Raw genomic sequence first — 12,914 nt, forward strand, 5'->3', positions numbered from 1 at the left:
TCCCTCCGTTCCTCTTTCTAGGCATTTCAACAAGTGACTATATACGGAGCAAAATGAGTGAATCTACACTCTAAAATATGTCTACATACATCCATATGTAGTAGTCATTTGAAATGTCTAGAAAGACAAATATTTAGGAACGGAGGGAGTATTCAACAAGGATGTCATACTTTGGTATTATTGTTATAGGTGCATCTAATAATATTACTTTCGTAGTACATCAACTTTTTTTGATTCAATTGCCAAGTAAATAAATGAATCAACTGGAAACAGGAATTGAACGGCCCTTCAAATCCTATCTTTCTTTTTTTTAGGGATAAATAATATTCAACAAGGATGTCATGCTTTGGTATTTGTAATGTTATAATAAAAACTTGGACACAAATTAACGCTAATTATATGGTGGATCTGAATTGATAGCTGAAGGATGTAGATAGCTATCAGGGGGCAGGAAATAAAGCAAGTTCATTAATTTTCCGCCACAGATCTATGCTTCTTCACCAACATAAACCAGTCATCATTTAACTTACATAACATCGACCAAACACAGATACAAAACCCAAGTACGAAGTCGCCATCTCATCCCCAACTAAAATAGACCAGCCAGGTTAACTCAGCAGAGTCCCGTCGCTCCCACCGGATAAAGATCCATCTGCCTTCTCTATAGCTAATCCTCATCAAACTTGATCTTCTTAGCTGAAGGCTGAACGCTTCCGATCTGTATAACCAAGAAAAACATTAGCAACCAGGCAAATATTTTGTCATCACCTCACACAGCATACTATCAGAAAAAGAAACGTTGTCATTTAGCTAAAACGAGACAGGCAGAAAGCAAAAGCGAATATACTGATCAATCATGAACTGTTTATCCTTTACAACCAATCTCCACAGAGTACCGGCCGCATATGGCATGAAACAAAAAACAGACAATTGAAGCACAGCACAAAATATGATTAAGCAAAGCCTGGGATGAACATTGGTGCTATTGCATAAATTATTTGAATCCAGTGAGCGAATGTAGATAAGAATAAATAAGCACTACTATAATTATCAACAACCTACAAAGTAACACGTGACAAAATTGGCTCTAGAACACTACAATTGTGTGCCTTTGCTCCAGGTAAATAAAAAGGTTGAATTTTGCACGCAAATTGCTGAACTAATTCATATCTGGTTCAGTAAGATCAATTTATTAAATCAATGAACAGCATCAAGTGTTACTTACAAGGGCCGGACACTCGTAATCGATACCAGCAGCCTTGATTCTTTTGCGACGCTTCTCATCCCGCTTTACAATTTCTTCGAGCATCTTCTTGTGCTCTTCCACTGTTTTATCCTGGTAACACAACAGCTTATTAATCTACAGCGTAAAATTTCGTGTTCCGGTTGTAGTTAGCAACAGATTACCTTGCTAAGCCGCTTCCGTTCAATTGCTACCCGGTCAACTGGTATAAATCCCTTCCGCACACCTTTCCATCTAGAAGCGGTACAAGATGTGGAATCAAAACACGAGAAACAGTGACTATGTACAGCTATATGGTACAAAGTACAGGAAAACAAAACAGCAGTGATGTCAGAATTATGACAACCTCCGTGTCAATAAGTACACAAAAAGAACAAGGATTCAAGAACAAATAAAGGCACACAAATGAAATATAAGACAAGAACCTTGCAAGTTCTTACAAGAGATTACCACCAAGCTTCAGTGGTGCACTTATCAATGCAGTGGCATATATACCGATTCATATAACTCTCACAAACCCTTGACTCACAAACTATGTTTTTAAGGCGACGCCTTACCGCCTTAGGGAGAGGGGGCGCTTTGGCGCCTAGGCGGGCGCTTTGGACGCCTAGGCGCCCAAAGCGGTCGATTTTCCAAAGCGGAGGGGGAGCTCTTCGACGCCTAGGCGTCGCCTTAGGGACGCTTTAAAAACATAGCTCACAAATCCTCAATTATTGCATGTTTTTATCATCATAGTGAAGTGAATTCTTGGTTTATAATTTTGTTTTTGACATTCACATATCACTCGTTATACATATTTTCATATATATATTTCTAACATGGCTTACAGTTTGTGTAATGCAATCAGCACATATCACTCATTATAGCTTGCATCATTATTTTCTTTCTATGAACAGGCATAAAACAAGCTGTGCAATGCAGTGGACACAAATAGCCTGGTAATATTAACTGAGTGTTTGTAGCCTATAGGGAAAGTATATCACTGTAAACAGTATTCCATGACAGAAACACAGATTAGACAGCATTTTCCCAGGAATATATAATATTGACCTCAATTAGTGCTAATTGATGTGTTGTCCTAAATAGAAGATGAAGGCTATGCTTCCGTTATCAAAAAGTGAAAACAAACAGAATAACCAGCATAGTTGGAGTGATTACAATTTGGCATGAACTTTCTCCGGTGGGACAGGCGCAATTTGCAGAGTGTGCTCAAACAACAGGTAGTTATTCATCTCATCAGCTACAATCTTCGCCACCTGAATACCAAGAACATGCCTGGAATTTGTAAGCAGACAACAAACATACAGTGTGCCCTGATATATCCAAAAATGCATGTGCTTACCTCAGGGTTTTCAAACTCAATGAATCCATAATGCTTAGACTTCCCTGTCTAAACACATCACCAAACAACAAGTTAGATGCTTGCAGAAACACACACACAAATAACAAATACCTTGTAATCCAGTATAGGATACCTTGCGGTTCCGGGCAACCCTGACCCTCTTAACAGCCCCAAACTGCTGAAAGAAACCTGCAAAAAACAACCAAACCAACAGAGACGAATATTAAGACCAGAGCCCTCGCGTCCGTGTACTCCTCTAAGCTCTACCGAGGGAGACAGACAGACCTTGCATCTGGTCCTCGTAGAAACCATGGGGGATGTGGCCGATATAGAGGACGCTGGCTGTGCTCTCGGGCTCCTCAGGCTGCTTCTTCTCCCGGACCCTCTGTTCTTTCCCCTCCAGCGGCTGCACCAACCAATCACAACACAACATCAGGGACAAGAACAAAATGGATGTGTGGGTGTCTTTCTGTTGGGTTCGATTTGGTGTAAAGGCAAGCACACACGCACCAGGAAATCCTTGCCCTCGCCGGTCTTGGGACCAGCCGAGCGGCGTGAGAGCACACGCCTCTGGTTCCTCTTCTTGTCCCTCAACCCCATCTCGCTCAATCAAACCTCTATGCAGCTTCCTGTAATTGAAGAAGTCGAGTTATCAAATGTACAATAAAATAGCTGTAGGTAAGTATGAATTACTCAGTGTCAAAAACGCTCTTATATTATGGGACAGAGGGAGTATAAGATTACATGCCTACAGAAGGGTGTTCAATCTAGACGAATACGGAGTAACCATTACTGTGGTCCGTTTTTCACACATTCGTTTTAGCTACAGTATCCTGACAAAAGTTCTTCTCGGAGAGACAACTATGGCACATACCAACCAGATTAATTTACAACAGTATCATCGGTACATCAGTAAATGATGAATCTGGACAACATAGAAGCGCCGATAGTCAATCATTGCTGTCAGCCCATTCATATAGCTGGGTGTTTAATCTAGACGAGCAACCATTAATGTGATTTCCAACTCGAATGTTTAGCTACACTATTCTGACACAAAATTCTGCTGAACGAGACGACTGGCACATAGCCACATACCAACCAGACTAATTTACAACCATATATCATAAGTATTTAAGTAAATTGCGAATCTGGACCAACATACAAGTACCTTGTACAATCAAAAGAAAGGCATAGAATCAATCAATCAATCAAGCGAGCATGCTTATTGAGCAACGGGAACAAGAAAAGGAACGCTTTCTTAAGTAAACATTTGGCGATATATTCCATCATCGAGTACCAAGGAGTTGGATAGCACATCCCCTACGGCTTGGGTTGCATCCAGAAGAAGATTGTCGACCGTTTTCTGGGTTGTATCAATGGAGAAGGCACGCGGAAGAAGGGGCGGAGGGAGCTTACGGAGGAGGAGGCGAGGTTGGCGCGGCGGCAGAGAAGACGGCGGAGTTGCAGGGGAGAGGAAAAGAGGCGGAGCGTGGCCGACAACTAGAGGGAGGCGGCGGCGGTGGAAACCTAGAGGGTCCGGGCCAAGGGGGGCGTGCGGCTCGACTTAGGTCTTCAACTAATGGGCTGACGGCCACCAAGGGTCCGTTTCGTTCTTCTCGGCCCAGCCGGCCCATCTCCTCCTATCAAAAGCCATACACCTTCTCAAAAAAGAAAACAAAGCCATACACACACATGGCTGTAATTTGTCTACAAAAAATACACATGGCTGTAATTAATTGCTTACCAGGATGTTTTCAGAAAAGAAAAAAAAATCTTGGCAGGCTAAGGCTATTTTGATTCAAACGAATTATTTAGGGTTTTTTTTTTTGAGGATTTCAATCCTGATGAATGTTTTCAATGATGGTTGTTCTGTTCGCAAGATTGGAATCCTTAGTATTTTTTTCACAGGATTGCAAACCTCTTGGTAGAATTAATGTTACTCTATTTTGGAGTAATTTTCCTGTTTTTTCTTCTAATATCAAACACTCTTACATTCAAATTTACGTGGTTTTGTAATCCAATAGGATACAACAGGGCATGGCATTATTCCTGCGTTTTTTGTATGCCTGCATTTTAAGAATACTGCAAATCAGTCAAAGAGGGCCTAACATTGTAGCACATGTCTGGATTAGTTGGGTCACCATCCATCGATCTATAGTTCACACTACTGTGGAGTATTGGACAAGAAGTCTTCAATACGCAGTACTGTGGAGTATCGGTCAAGAAGTCCTCAGTACGGCGGAATCTGTCCTAGTACATGACTCTACAGTCTATAATGCACAGCTCCATCCAGTGCAATGATCAATACATGCATCGTGTTCCCTTCTGGGATTTCATCTAGCAACGGCAAGCTTGCCTACACAACAAAGTACTCTTGGGAACATAAACAAATGCATTAGTGAACGAAGGCAAAAACGCAAAAGGTTGTTCATTTCAGAGGCTCCTTTTTAGTAACTATATATATATAGACTCTCAAGAGAAGACCCGGCTAGCAGCAAGAGAACCAAAACCATATGTGCTCCATTACAATACCGACGATAACAGACGCAAAATATCCTATTACACCGATCGACGAAAAGCAAAGGGCGAAACAGGTTGCGCCATCGGATCATATTCTTCTCATCCGATAGCAGGAACAGGCTGCACGCAGGCAAAATAGTCAGCACACCTTCGGTAACTATGTACAGAAACACACTATGAAGACAAGGTTGTATATATCTTTCTTTTTCACATCTCCATGTAAAGGTTGAAACCAGCATCGGGGTCCCAGTCGCTGCATCTTCTGTGCTTGTTCAGCACCAGATGGCGGGATTCATCGGAGTCCTCGCCGATGCGAACATGAAGAGCGACCGCATCGGTTATCGAAGCGACTTCCTCGTCCAGCATTTCCTGCTCTTCTCTCTTCTTCTGCTTCTTCTTTTCCAGCTCTGAAATGATGGCAGCAGAGTTTGCGAGCAATTTCTCCAGCCGAGTCCACTTCTTGCCAGCCTGCTTTGGGCGGTCCGGTTCATCTTTCTTCTTCAAAGCGACTTCCTCGTCCGGCCTTTCCTGTTCCACTTTCTTATTATTCTGCTTCTTCTTTCCCAGCTGTGAGATGATGGCAGCGGAGTTTGCGAGCGCTTTCTCCAGCCGACGCCGCTTCTTCTCGGCCTGCTTCTGGCGGTCCAGCTCCTGTTTCTTCCTTCCCTTCTTCAAGACCTTCCCTGCCTGATTAATAGGCACCAGGAAATCCTTCCCCTCACCGGTCTCGGTCTTGTCCCTCAACCCCATGCCGCTCAATCAAACCTCAATGTAGCTCCCTGTCGTTGAAGATGACAGACAGGTTATCAAATGAACACAATGTAGCAACTGTAGGTGAGCATGAATCATAAGATTGTGTTCTTGAAGCTGGGTGTTCAGTCCAGACGAATAGCCATTAACGTGGCTTTCGCCGATTTGTTCAGCTACACTATTCAGACAAAAAAACTTGTAGGAGAGACAACTATGGCATCTAGCAGACCAATTTACAGCAATATCATTAGGTGTTTAAGTAAATGATGAATCTGGACAAGATAGAAGTGCCATCAACAGAAACGTGAGCATGCTTATCGAGCAACGGGAAAAAGAAAAATATCGATTTCTTCACTAGCAATTTGGCAATGTATCCTCGAATACCAAGGAGTTGGGTAGCTCATCTCCGGCGGGTTGCATCGGGAAGAAGACACGGGGAAGGAGGTGACTTACGGAGGAGGAGGCGAGGGCGGGGCGGCAGAGTTCCGGCGAAGTCGGCGCGGCGGAGCTCCGGCGGGGCGGCGGCGAGGACGGCGGAGTTGCAGGGCAGAGGAAGGAGGCGGCGGTGGTGGAAACCTAGAGGGTCCGGGCCTCGGTAGGTCTTGGACTAATGGGCTGACGGCTGAGTCCGTTTCGTTCTTTTCGGCACATCCAGCCCATCTCCTCCTTGTTCAGCCCGCAACGCTCCAGTACAACAAAGCCTTTCCCTTGTCTCAAAAAAAAAGGCTTGCCCTAAAAAAACTACAACAAAGCCATACACATTGTGTTCTAAAAAAAACATACACATGATTGTACTTGCTTGGCAGGCTGTTCTCAAAAAAGCAAAAAGTTGCTTGGCAGGCTTAGGCTAAGGCTCCTTGATTCAAACGAATTACATAGGATTTTTAGGGGATTTGAGTCTTTTCGGTGTTTTTCTATGCTGGTTGTTCCATTTGTAGGATTGGAATCCTTCATAATTTCCTCATAGGATCCATTTGTGTTCTATTTTGGAGAAACATTTTCATCCCCGCAAACCTCTTGGTCGAATTCATGCTACTCTTTTTTGGAGGGAATTCTTGGGGATTTTTGTTTGTGTTTTTCTTCTAATACCAAACACTCTAACAACCAAGTTAATGTAGTTTCGTAATCCTATGGTATACAAGAGGACATGACACTATAATTCTGCGTTTTTCCTATTCCTGCATTTTGAGATTCCTTTGAATCAAAGAGGGCCTGACCTCGTTCATGTACGGATATGTTGGCCGACCACTGATCTAATTTCTTTTGGGCTTTTTTGTTCTTTTTTTCCCTCGCGTACGCATTCTTTGGTCTTATATGACTTTGCAAGATGCCAACGAGTTTGTGTGTGTGTGTGTGTTGGTTGTGTGCGTTTTAACTATGTAGAGACCGAGTGTTTGGGTGTGTCCTCAATTGCTCGTAGTGTTTGTATCTTTACTTTCTTTTGAGAGGAGTGTTTTTATCTCTTCAATGCTTCATTTTGAGTCAATTAAGTTCACCTTTATTCGAAGCTCCATTTTAAGTCAATAAAGTTTACCTTTATCTGAAAAATGTACGGATCAATTGGGTCACATCAATCCATATATAATGCGCAGTGATTGGCCCATAAGTCTTCCCGGAATCTGTTCTGGTTCTTCCCTGTACATAACTCTGCAGTTTATAATACACAGCTCCATCCAGTGCAATGATCAATACATGCATGTTCCATTCTGGGATTTCATTTGGCACAACAAAATACTCTTGGGAACAATCCACTTATGGACGGAGGCAAAAACCCAAAAAGTTTTTCATTCCACAGGCACTATATATAGACTTTCGAGAGAAAACCCAGCTAGCAGCAAGAGAATCGAAATCATATTTGTTCCATTACAATACCAACAATAGCAGACGCAAAATATCCTATTACACCGACTGACGAAAACAAAAGGGCGGAACAAGTTGCGCCATCAGATTCTTCTGATAGCTGGAACAGCTGCACGCAGGCAAAATAGTCAGCACACCTTCGGTGACTATTATGTACAAAACCACTATGACAACGAGGTTGGTTGTATATATCTTCCTTTTTCATATCTCCCTGTAAAGGTTGAGCCTGTTGGTGCCGCCGAGCATCCTATTAACGACGGTCGCGGCGGCGACTCCCTGGCCTGGAGAGGATGAGTCTTCTCGGATCTGCAGCGATGAGACGGCCTGGGCAGCCATGTAGCCTGGGCAGGCGACTGTTGACTGGTGGAACGTTCCTTGGTAGTAGGACGCTTTCAGGTCCCTCACTTCTCCCCAGGTTGGCAGGGGATGAGCGTTCCCCCAGTCGATCCACCTCCCGCTGGAAGCATAAGCTTGATTGCCGCACATGAGTCCACCAGGGGAGTAGATATCAGCTGCGCCTTGCGTGTCCAGAGTGAAATCCAAACCAGCCGAGGGGTCCCAGTCGTTGCATCTTCTGTGCTTGTTCAGCACCAGATGGCGGGATTCATCGGAGTCCTCACCTATGAGAACATGAAGAGCAACTGCTTCGGCTATCGAAGCGCCTTCCTCGTCCAGCCTTTCCTGTTCCTCTTTCTTCTTCTGCTTCTTCTTCTCTAGCTCTGAAATGATGGCAGCAGAGTTTGCAAGCGCTTTCTCTAGCCTACGCCTCTTCTTCTCAGCCTGCTTCTGGCGGTCCAGCTCATCTTTCGCCTGTTTCTTCTTTCCCTTCTTCAAGACTTTCCCTGCCTGATTGCCCGCAGCCTTCTCCATGACCACTGTGACTGCTTGCTATTGACTACTACTATCTCAGCTAAACTCCGCTACCAGTTATAATTACGGAAAACCAAAATCTGCAAAGTTCATAGTTATTGGACTCCTGTCTAGATGCTTTCTTCCTACGGGCCGGCCGATTTACTCCCGGACCAACTAGTGCAGAAGCGGTTGGCGCAGAATGCTACACCCACTCGGGTCTGAAGGAGTATCTTATCTTGCGGAAGATGCAATCCCAGTAGGAGACAACAGGGGAGAGCAGGAGCGAGAAGTAGAAAGCGCTCGCTATGTCATCAGCTGTTAAGTTTGATCCAATCTTGTCTCTGCCCAGCTGCTGACCCATCTTAGTAGCCCCCAAACTGAAGTGAAACCGCAGCCAACCAGCTCATAAGGGATCTACTACTGCAACAACAGAAGAAGAAGCTTCAGGTAAGAAAGCCTAGTCAACTTTTGAAAAATGAACAGATATGGATGGTGAAGAAGAAGAATAGACCCTTTCGTGATTCAGGCAACGCGACAATAATGTTATGATACAGAATAAACCAAACAATAACACATCGTGTACGAAAAATGATCTCGTGACATATTTTCAGTATTCAAATTATAATGGCAATCAGTGAGCAAGGCAGAAAAATTCTGCCATCACGGCAAAAAATATCCCCATGAACCAATGCCCAATTGGCACGCCGAGTTGTAAGGATTTGAATTCTCTAGTTTGTTCTGCTCTTCGAAAGCAAAGGGACAGATACAAGATCTCATTTCTTAGGTGGAGCCTGGCAGAACCGGATGAGAGATGAATACAGATGACAGAGGCTTGGAGTGTCGGTATGGGCTTTGGTATCTTTTTGTATAAGAGAAAATGGTCCGATCTTTGTGACCATGGCAAGTAAACTGGCCGATCCATGGACCGATCTGAATAACCTGCACAGTTTAACTCAACTTGCCATGAATTCAGGTGTATCTAAACAGCAGTAGCAAAATTCCCTAAAAAGGTACCAAACGTTGTGCTACTAGTACTTTACATAATGGCCCAGGATCTAACATATCCACCCAATAAATTAGCGAAATATTAACTTGGACTAGAAGATGGGAGGACGAGTATCACAGAATTCACCGCATGGAGTTTAAAATGCCTGGTAGAAGCAGATGAGAGATAAATACAGAGGCTTGGAGTTTAAATTGTGCAGTCTTACTTGCCATGAATTTGGGCGTATCCGAACAGCAGAAGCAAAATTCCCTAAACAGGGGTACCCAACCGATGTACTGCTCCACATCATGGCGCAGGATCCAACATATCCACCCAGTGAATAATAGGCGAAATAATAACCACACTAGAACAAGAGAGCAGGAGCATCGCAGAATTCAGCGCATGCTGCTGCTGTGCGCTGCGAGCCCGCGGTTGACGAGACGAGATCTCGACTAATAACAAAACCTAGCCGGGTTGCCGGAGCGGTAGAGGAGCAGATCCCCTCGGCTCTCGTACGATCGGAAACAAACCCCGAATTCCTCCTAGGGTTATTACGACCGGTTGCACCCCCGATTCCACCGAATCGGGCCTTGATTCGCCGATTTGACGGAAGCTACGCGCGCGATTCCGGCGACCAACCGGCAATTTCCCCTCCCCACGGCCGTAACCGAACATCGGTCGAATTGGGCGAATTCGCGCGGGGAAGAGGAACATCCAGATCCGGGTTAGAGCCGAGGGAGGGGAGGGGGGAGCGGCGGTTACCTGGCAGGAAGGCGGGGGTGGTGATGGGGTACCGCTGGGTCTGGGAAGGGATCTGGCGCTGGGCGGGGGGACGAAGGATGGGAGCAGAGGAGAAGGGTCCTCTTTTTCGCTCTGGCGGAGTCGTCGCGGGTGGGGATGTGGATGGCTGGCCGCGCTGCTGGATCGGGGAATTCGAGGCGGATTCGATCTGCGGGGGAGCGAGTCAAGTGGAACTCAACACAACAGACGGACAAAGAGAGAGAGAGGGGTTGGGGAATTTCTCCTCCTCTTTCCTGCCTCCTTCCTTCCTTCCCTTTTCCTAGACAGGGCGGCACAGTGAAAGCGTGACGACGCGCATGCCACGCGTGCTCGCGCCGCCTCCGCTTATATAAGCCGAGCCCAGCGCGCCGGTGGCATGCACAGAGTCTCCATCGCCGACGCGCCCTATCTCCCCTTCCTCCCTCTTTCCTCGCTGTCCCAGTTCGTAGAAATGGCCGAACGATTCCTAGGCGGCGGCGAACGGCTTCGGCCGCCGCCACCTTCACGAAAACGAAGCTCAGCTCCTCTACGAGGCCGAGTACCCGGTCCCGCCGGACATGCGGGTGCCCGGGGCATGGAGAATCAGCGCCGGCGGGGTCCCGGTGCCACCACCGCCACCGGGACGGCACGTCATGCGGAGATCGCGCGTATTCACGCCTCTCTGCCGCGGGCGGCGAGGAGGGGCCGCGCTACGTCCCCGACAGCCCGCTCTGGGAGCCCTACTTCCGCCGTCGTCACGCCGAGCAGCTCGAGGCCACCAACGGCATCGTGCCCTCCGGCAGGCTCAACTCCGAGGGGCGGCGCCGATGGTGGGGTGTGCCCGGCCGCACGCTGGAGGTCGTCCTCGAGTACACCGAGGGTGGCAACACGCCGAGGCTGGAGTACCCCTCCCCGCCGTCCTTCTCTCGCCGCCGTGGGAGCTCGTGGATGCCGAGGCGCATGGACCCCGGGGCGTCCTCCTCCTCGTCCGGTCGGTCGACCGGCTCTCCCTGCCTCCGCCCCGTCAAGCCGGAGCCCCAGGACACGCCTATCAGCCGGCGCACCCGCAGCTCCGGTATCCGCATCGCCGACTCCATCCCCGCTTTCGGGCGCCTCGTCCTCGTCGCGCCCAAGCCGGAGCCCAGTCTCCCCCTGGAGTACGAGGAGATAGCCCGGCGTGGCTTCTCCAACGCGGACGCCCTGCGGTGGGCGCGCGACAACTACCTCCGGACAGAGATAACCCGGCAGACCCGGGCCCTGGAGGAGATCGCCGCCCGCAAGCGTGGGCGCGAGGACGAGCACGGCGTCGTGATCCTCGACAGCGATGACGACAAGGACGCTGCCGGATCGTCCAACCCGCCGCGCCAACCGGGGGAGGGTTGCAGCAGGGACGGCGGCCACGACGGAGGTGGCGACGACGACGACGACGCGACGACTACACATGGTTCTACAGGCTCCTCGACATGTAGAACTGCAAGGGCGGCGGGCGGCGAGGAGCGGCGAGGCGAGCGAGACGGCGGGCGGGCCTAGTAGTTTTTTTTTAAAATACTTTAAATATGTATGAGGAGGCGTGTTTGTGCCGTGTTTGATTGAATTTGGTTTGAAGTCGCCGAAATATGCATGAACTCGCCGTGTTTGCGCCGTTCAAAAAATCCCATGGACGCCGCGACTGGATGGCATCACGCCCCCAACGTGCGTTTTACACCGGTGCGCTCCAGGGACGATTTTTAGCGCCTCATGGAAAGCCAACGGCTGAAGATGCTCTAATGCAGTTAGAAAAGAAAGGACGGTGCATGCTTTTCTCCAACTGCATTATTGGCGGCGGCGATAATGATGGTGGTCTGTTCGTCCATAGGATGAGGAAAAGGAGGAAGGAGTGCCATCCTCTGCCTCATCTTATCCTCAAAGCTACTTGCTATGCTACTAGTAGTAGTAGGCCTGAATAACATCACTCGTGGCGCAATAATGCTGCTAGCTAGCTCACTCTCACGACGGATGGCCGCCTTCTGATCTGCCGTACGGTCCCATTTCAGGGATGGGTTCTCCTTCTTCGTTGGTATTTATTTATTATACTTTTGGGGTGGAGAGGCCGGGATGCATAGCGTCTTACTCCCTCCCTCCGGTCGTTTTTAGTCTGGAATTAAAGTATCTCTATTTTAATCAAACTTATAGAAAAAAGGTATCGACGTTCATGATGCCTAATCAATATTTTTAGATTCGTTATGAAATGCAGTTTGATGGTATATATATTTGATATTGTAGATTTTGATATTTTCTTTTAATATAGATTTAGTCAAACTTGACAGAAATCTAATACGCGAAGTAAAAAAGAGCGAAGGGATACCACCTTTAGTGTGAGACGGGAGGGAGACATCTTATTCAGGGGAGTAACTAATTGGGAGCGCCTATTCCGCGCCTTGAGCGCCGCGGAAGGCAACTGGCGCTCACCGTAGCGCTTGCTGGGCTGGCCCACATACGTGGCACGCGGCGAATTGTATTATACCGCGAAAAACCGGCAAAATGGTGGCTCTGACGAGGAATCAAACTCACTCCATAACACTCGTTTAAAAAAACTAGAGCTATTGGATTCTAGTGGCTCGTTG

The 12,914-nt window shown here is 47.3% G+C and overlaps 2 protein-coding genes across 5 annotated transcripts; both read right to left on the reverse strand.

Annotated features, from left to right (window-relative positions):
- Positions 1-450: 450 nt before the first annotated feature.
- Positions 451-6,470, reverse strand: LOC125514682 (MKI67 FHA domain-interacting nucleolar phosphoprotein-like). 4 transcript variants are annotated; one of them, XM_048680023.1, is made up of 9 exons: positions 6,309-6,328; positions 3,096-3,214; positions 2,871-2,991; positions 2,719-2,774; positions 2,586-2,633; positions 2,402-2,499; positions 1,408-1,477; positions 1,226-1,336; positions 451-718 (listed from the first exon to the last, which is right to left on the reverse strand). In XM_048680023.1, exons 2-9 carry the CDS (start codon positions 3,183-3,185, stop codon positions 668-670), a joined length of 645 nt encoding a protein of 214 aa, XP_048535980.1. In that variant the 5' UTR covers positions 3,186-3,214; positions 6,309-6,328; the 3' UTR covers positions 451-667. The 4 variants fall into 4 exon arrangements, with proteins under 4 accessions (XP_048535980.1, XP_048535979.1, XP_048535981.1 ...); XM_048680022.1 differs by lacking the exon at positions 6,309-6,328 and adding an exon at positions 4,002-4,137; XM_048680024.1 differs by lacking the exon at positions 6,309-6,328 and adding an exon at positions 3,883-3,901.
- Positions 6,471-7,695: 1,225 nt separating this feature from the next.
- LOC125512676 lies at positions 7,696-10,573 on the reverse strand. Its single transcript, XM_048677768.1, has 2 exons — positions 10,315-10,573; positions 7,696-8,987 (listed from the first exon to the last, which is right to left on the reverse strand). Exon 2 carries the CDS (start codon positions 8,583-8,585, stop codon positions 7,917-7,919), a length of 669 nt encoding a protein of 222 aa, XP_048533725.1. The 5' UTR covers positions 8,586-8,987; positions 10,315-10,573; the 3' UTR covers positions 7,696-7,916.
- Positions 10,574-12,914: the final 2,341 nt, after the last annotated feature.

This window comes from Triticum urartu, chromosome 6 (genome assembly GCF_003073215.2).
Source record: "Triticum urartu cultivar G1812 chromosome 6, Tu2.1, whole genome shotgun sequence".
NCBI classification, from domain to species: Eukaryota; Viridiplantae; Streptophyta; class Magnoliopsida; order Poales; family Poaceae; genus Triticum; species Triticum urartu.

Bases quoted from the DNA above. Each gene is read 5' to 3' on its own strand.
- LOC125514682 (XM_048680023.1), bottom strand. From the start codon at position 3,185: ATGGGGTTGAGGGACAAGAAGAGGAACCAGAGGCGTGTGCTCTCACGC. The intron at 1,478-2,401 runs GTAATCACTCCA...TACCGCTTCTAG, and splicing joins GAGAAAGTTCATGCCAAATT to ATGGAAAGGTGTGCGGAAGG. The intron at 1,337-1,407 runs GTAATCTGTTGC...TTGTGTTACCAG, and splicing joins AACGGAAGCGGCTTAGCAAG to GATAAAACAGTGGAAGAGCA.
- LOC125512676 (XM_048677768.1), bottom strand. From the start codon at position 8,585: ATGGAGAAGGCTGCGGGCAATCAGGCAGGGAAAGTCTTGAAGAAGGGA.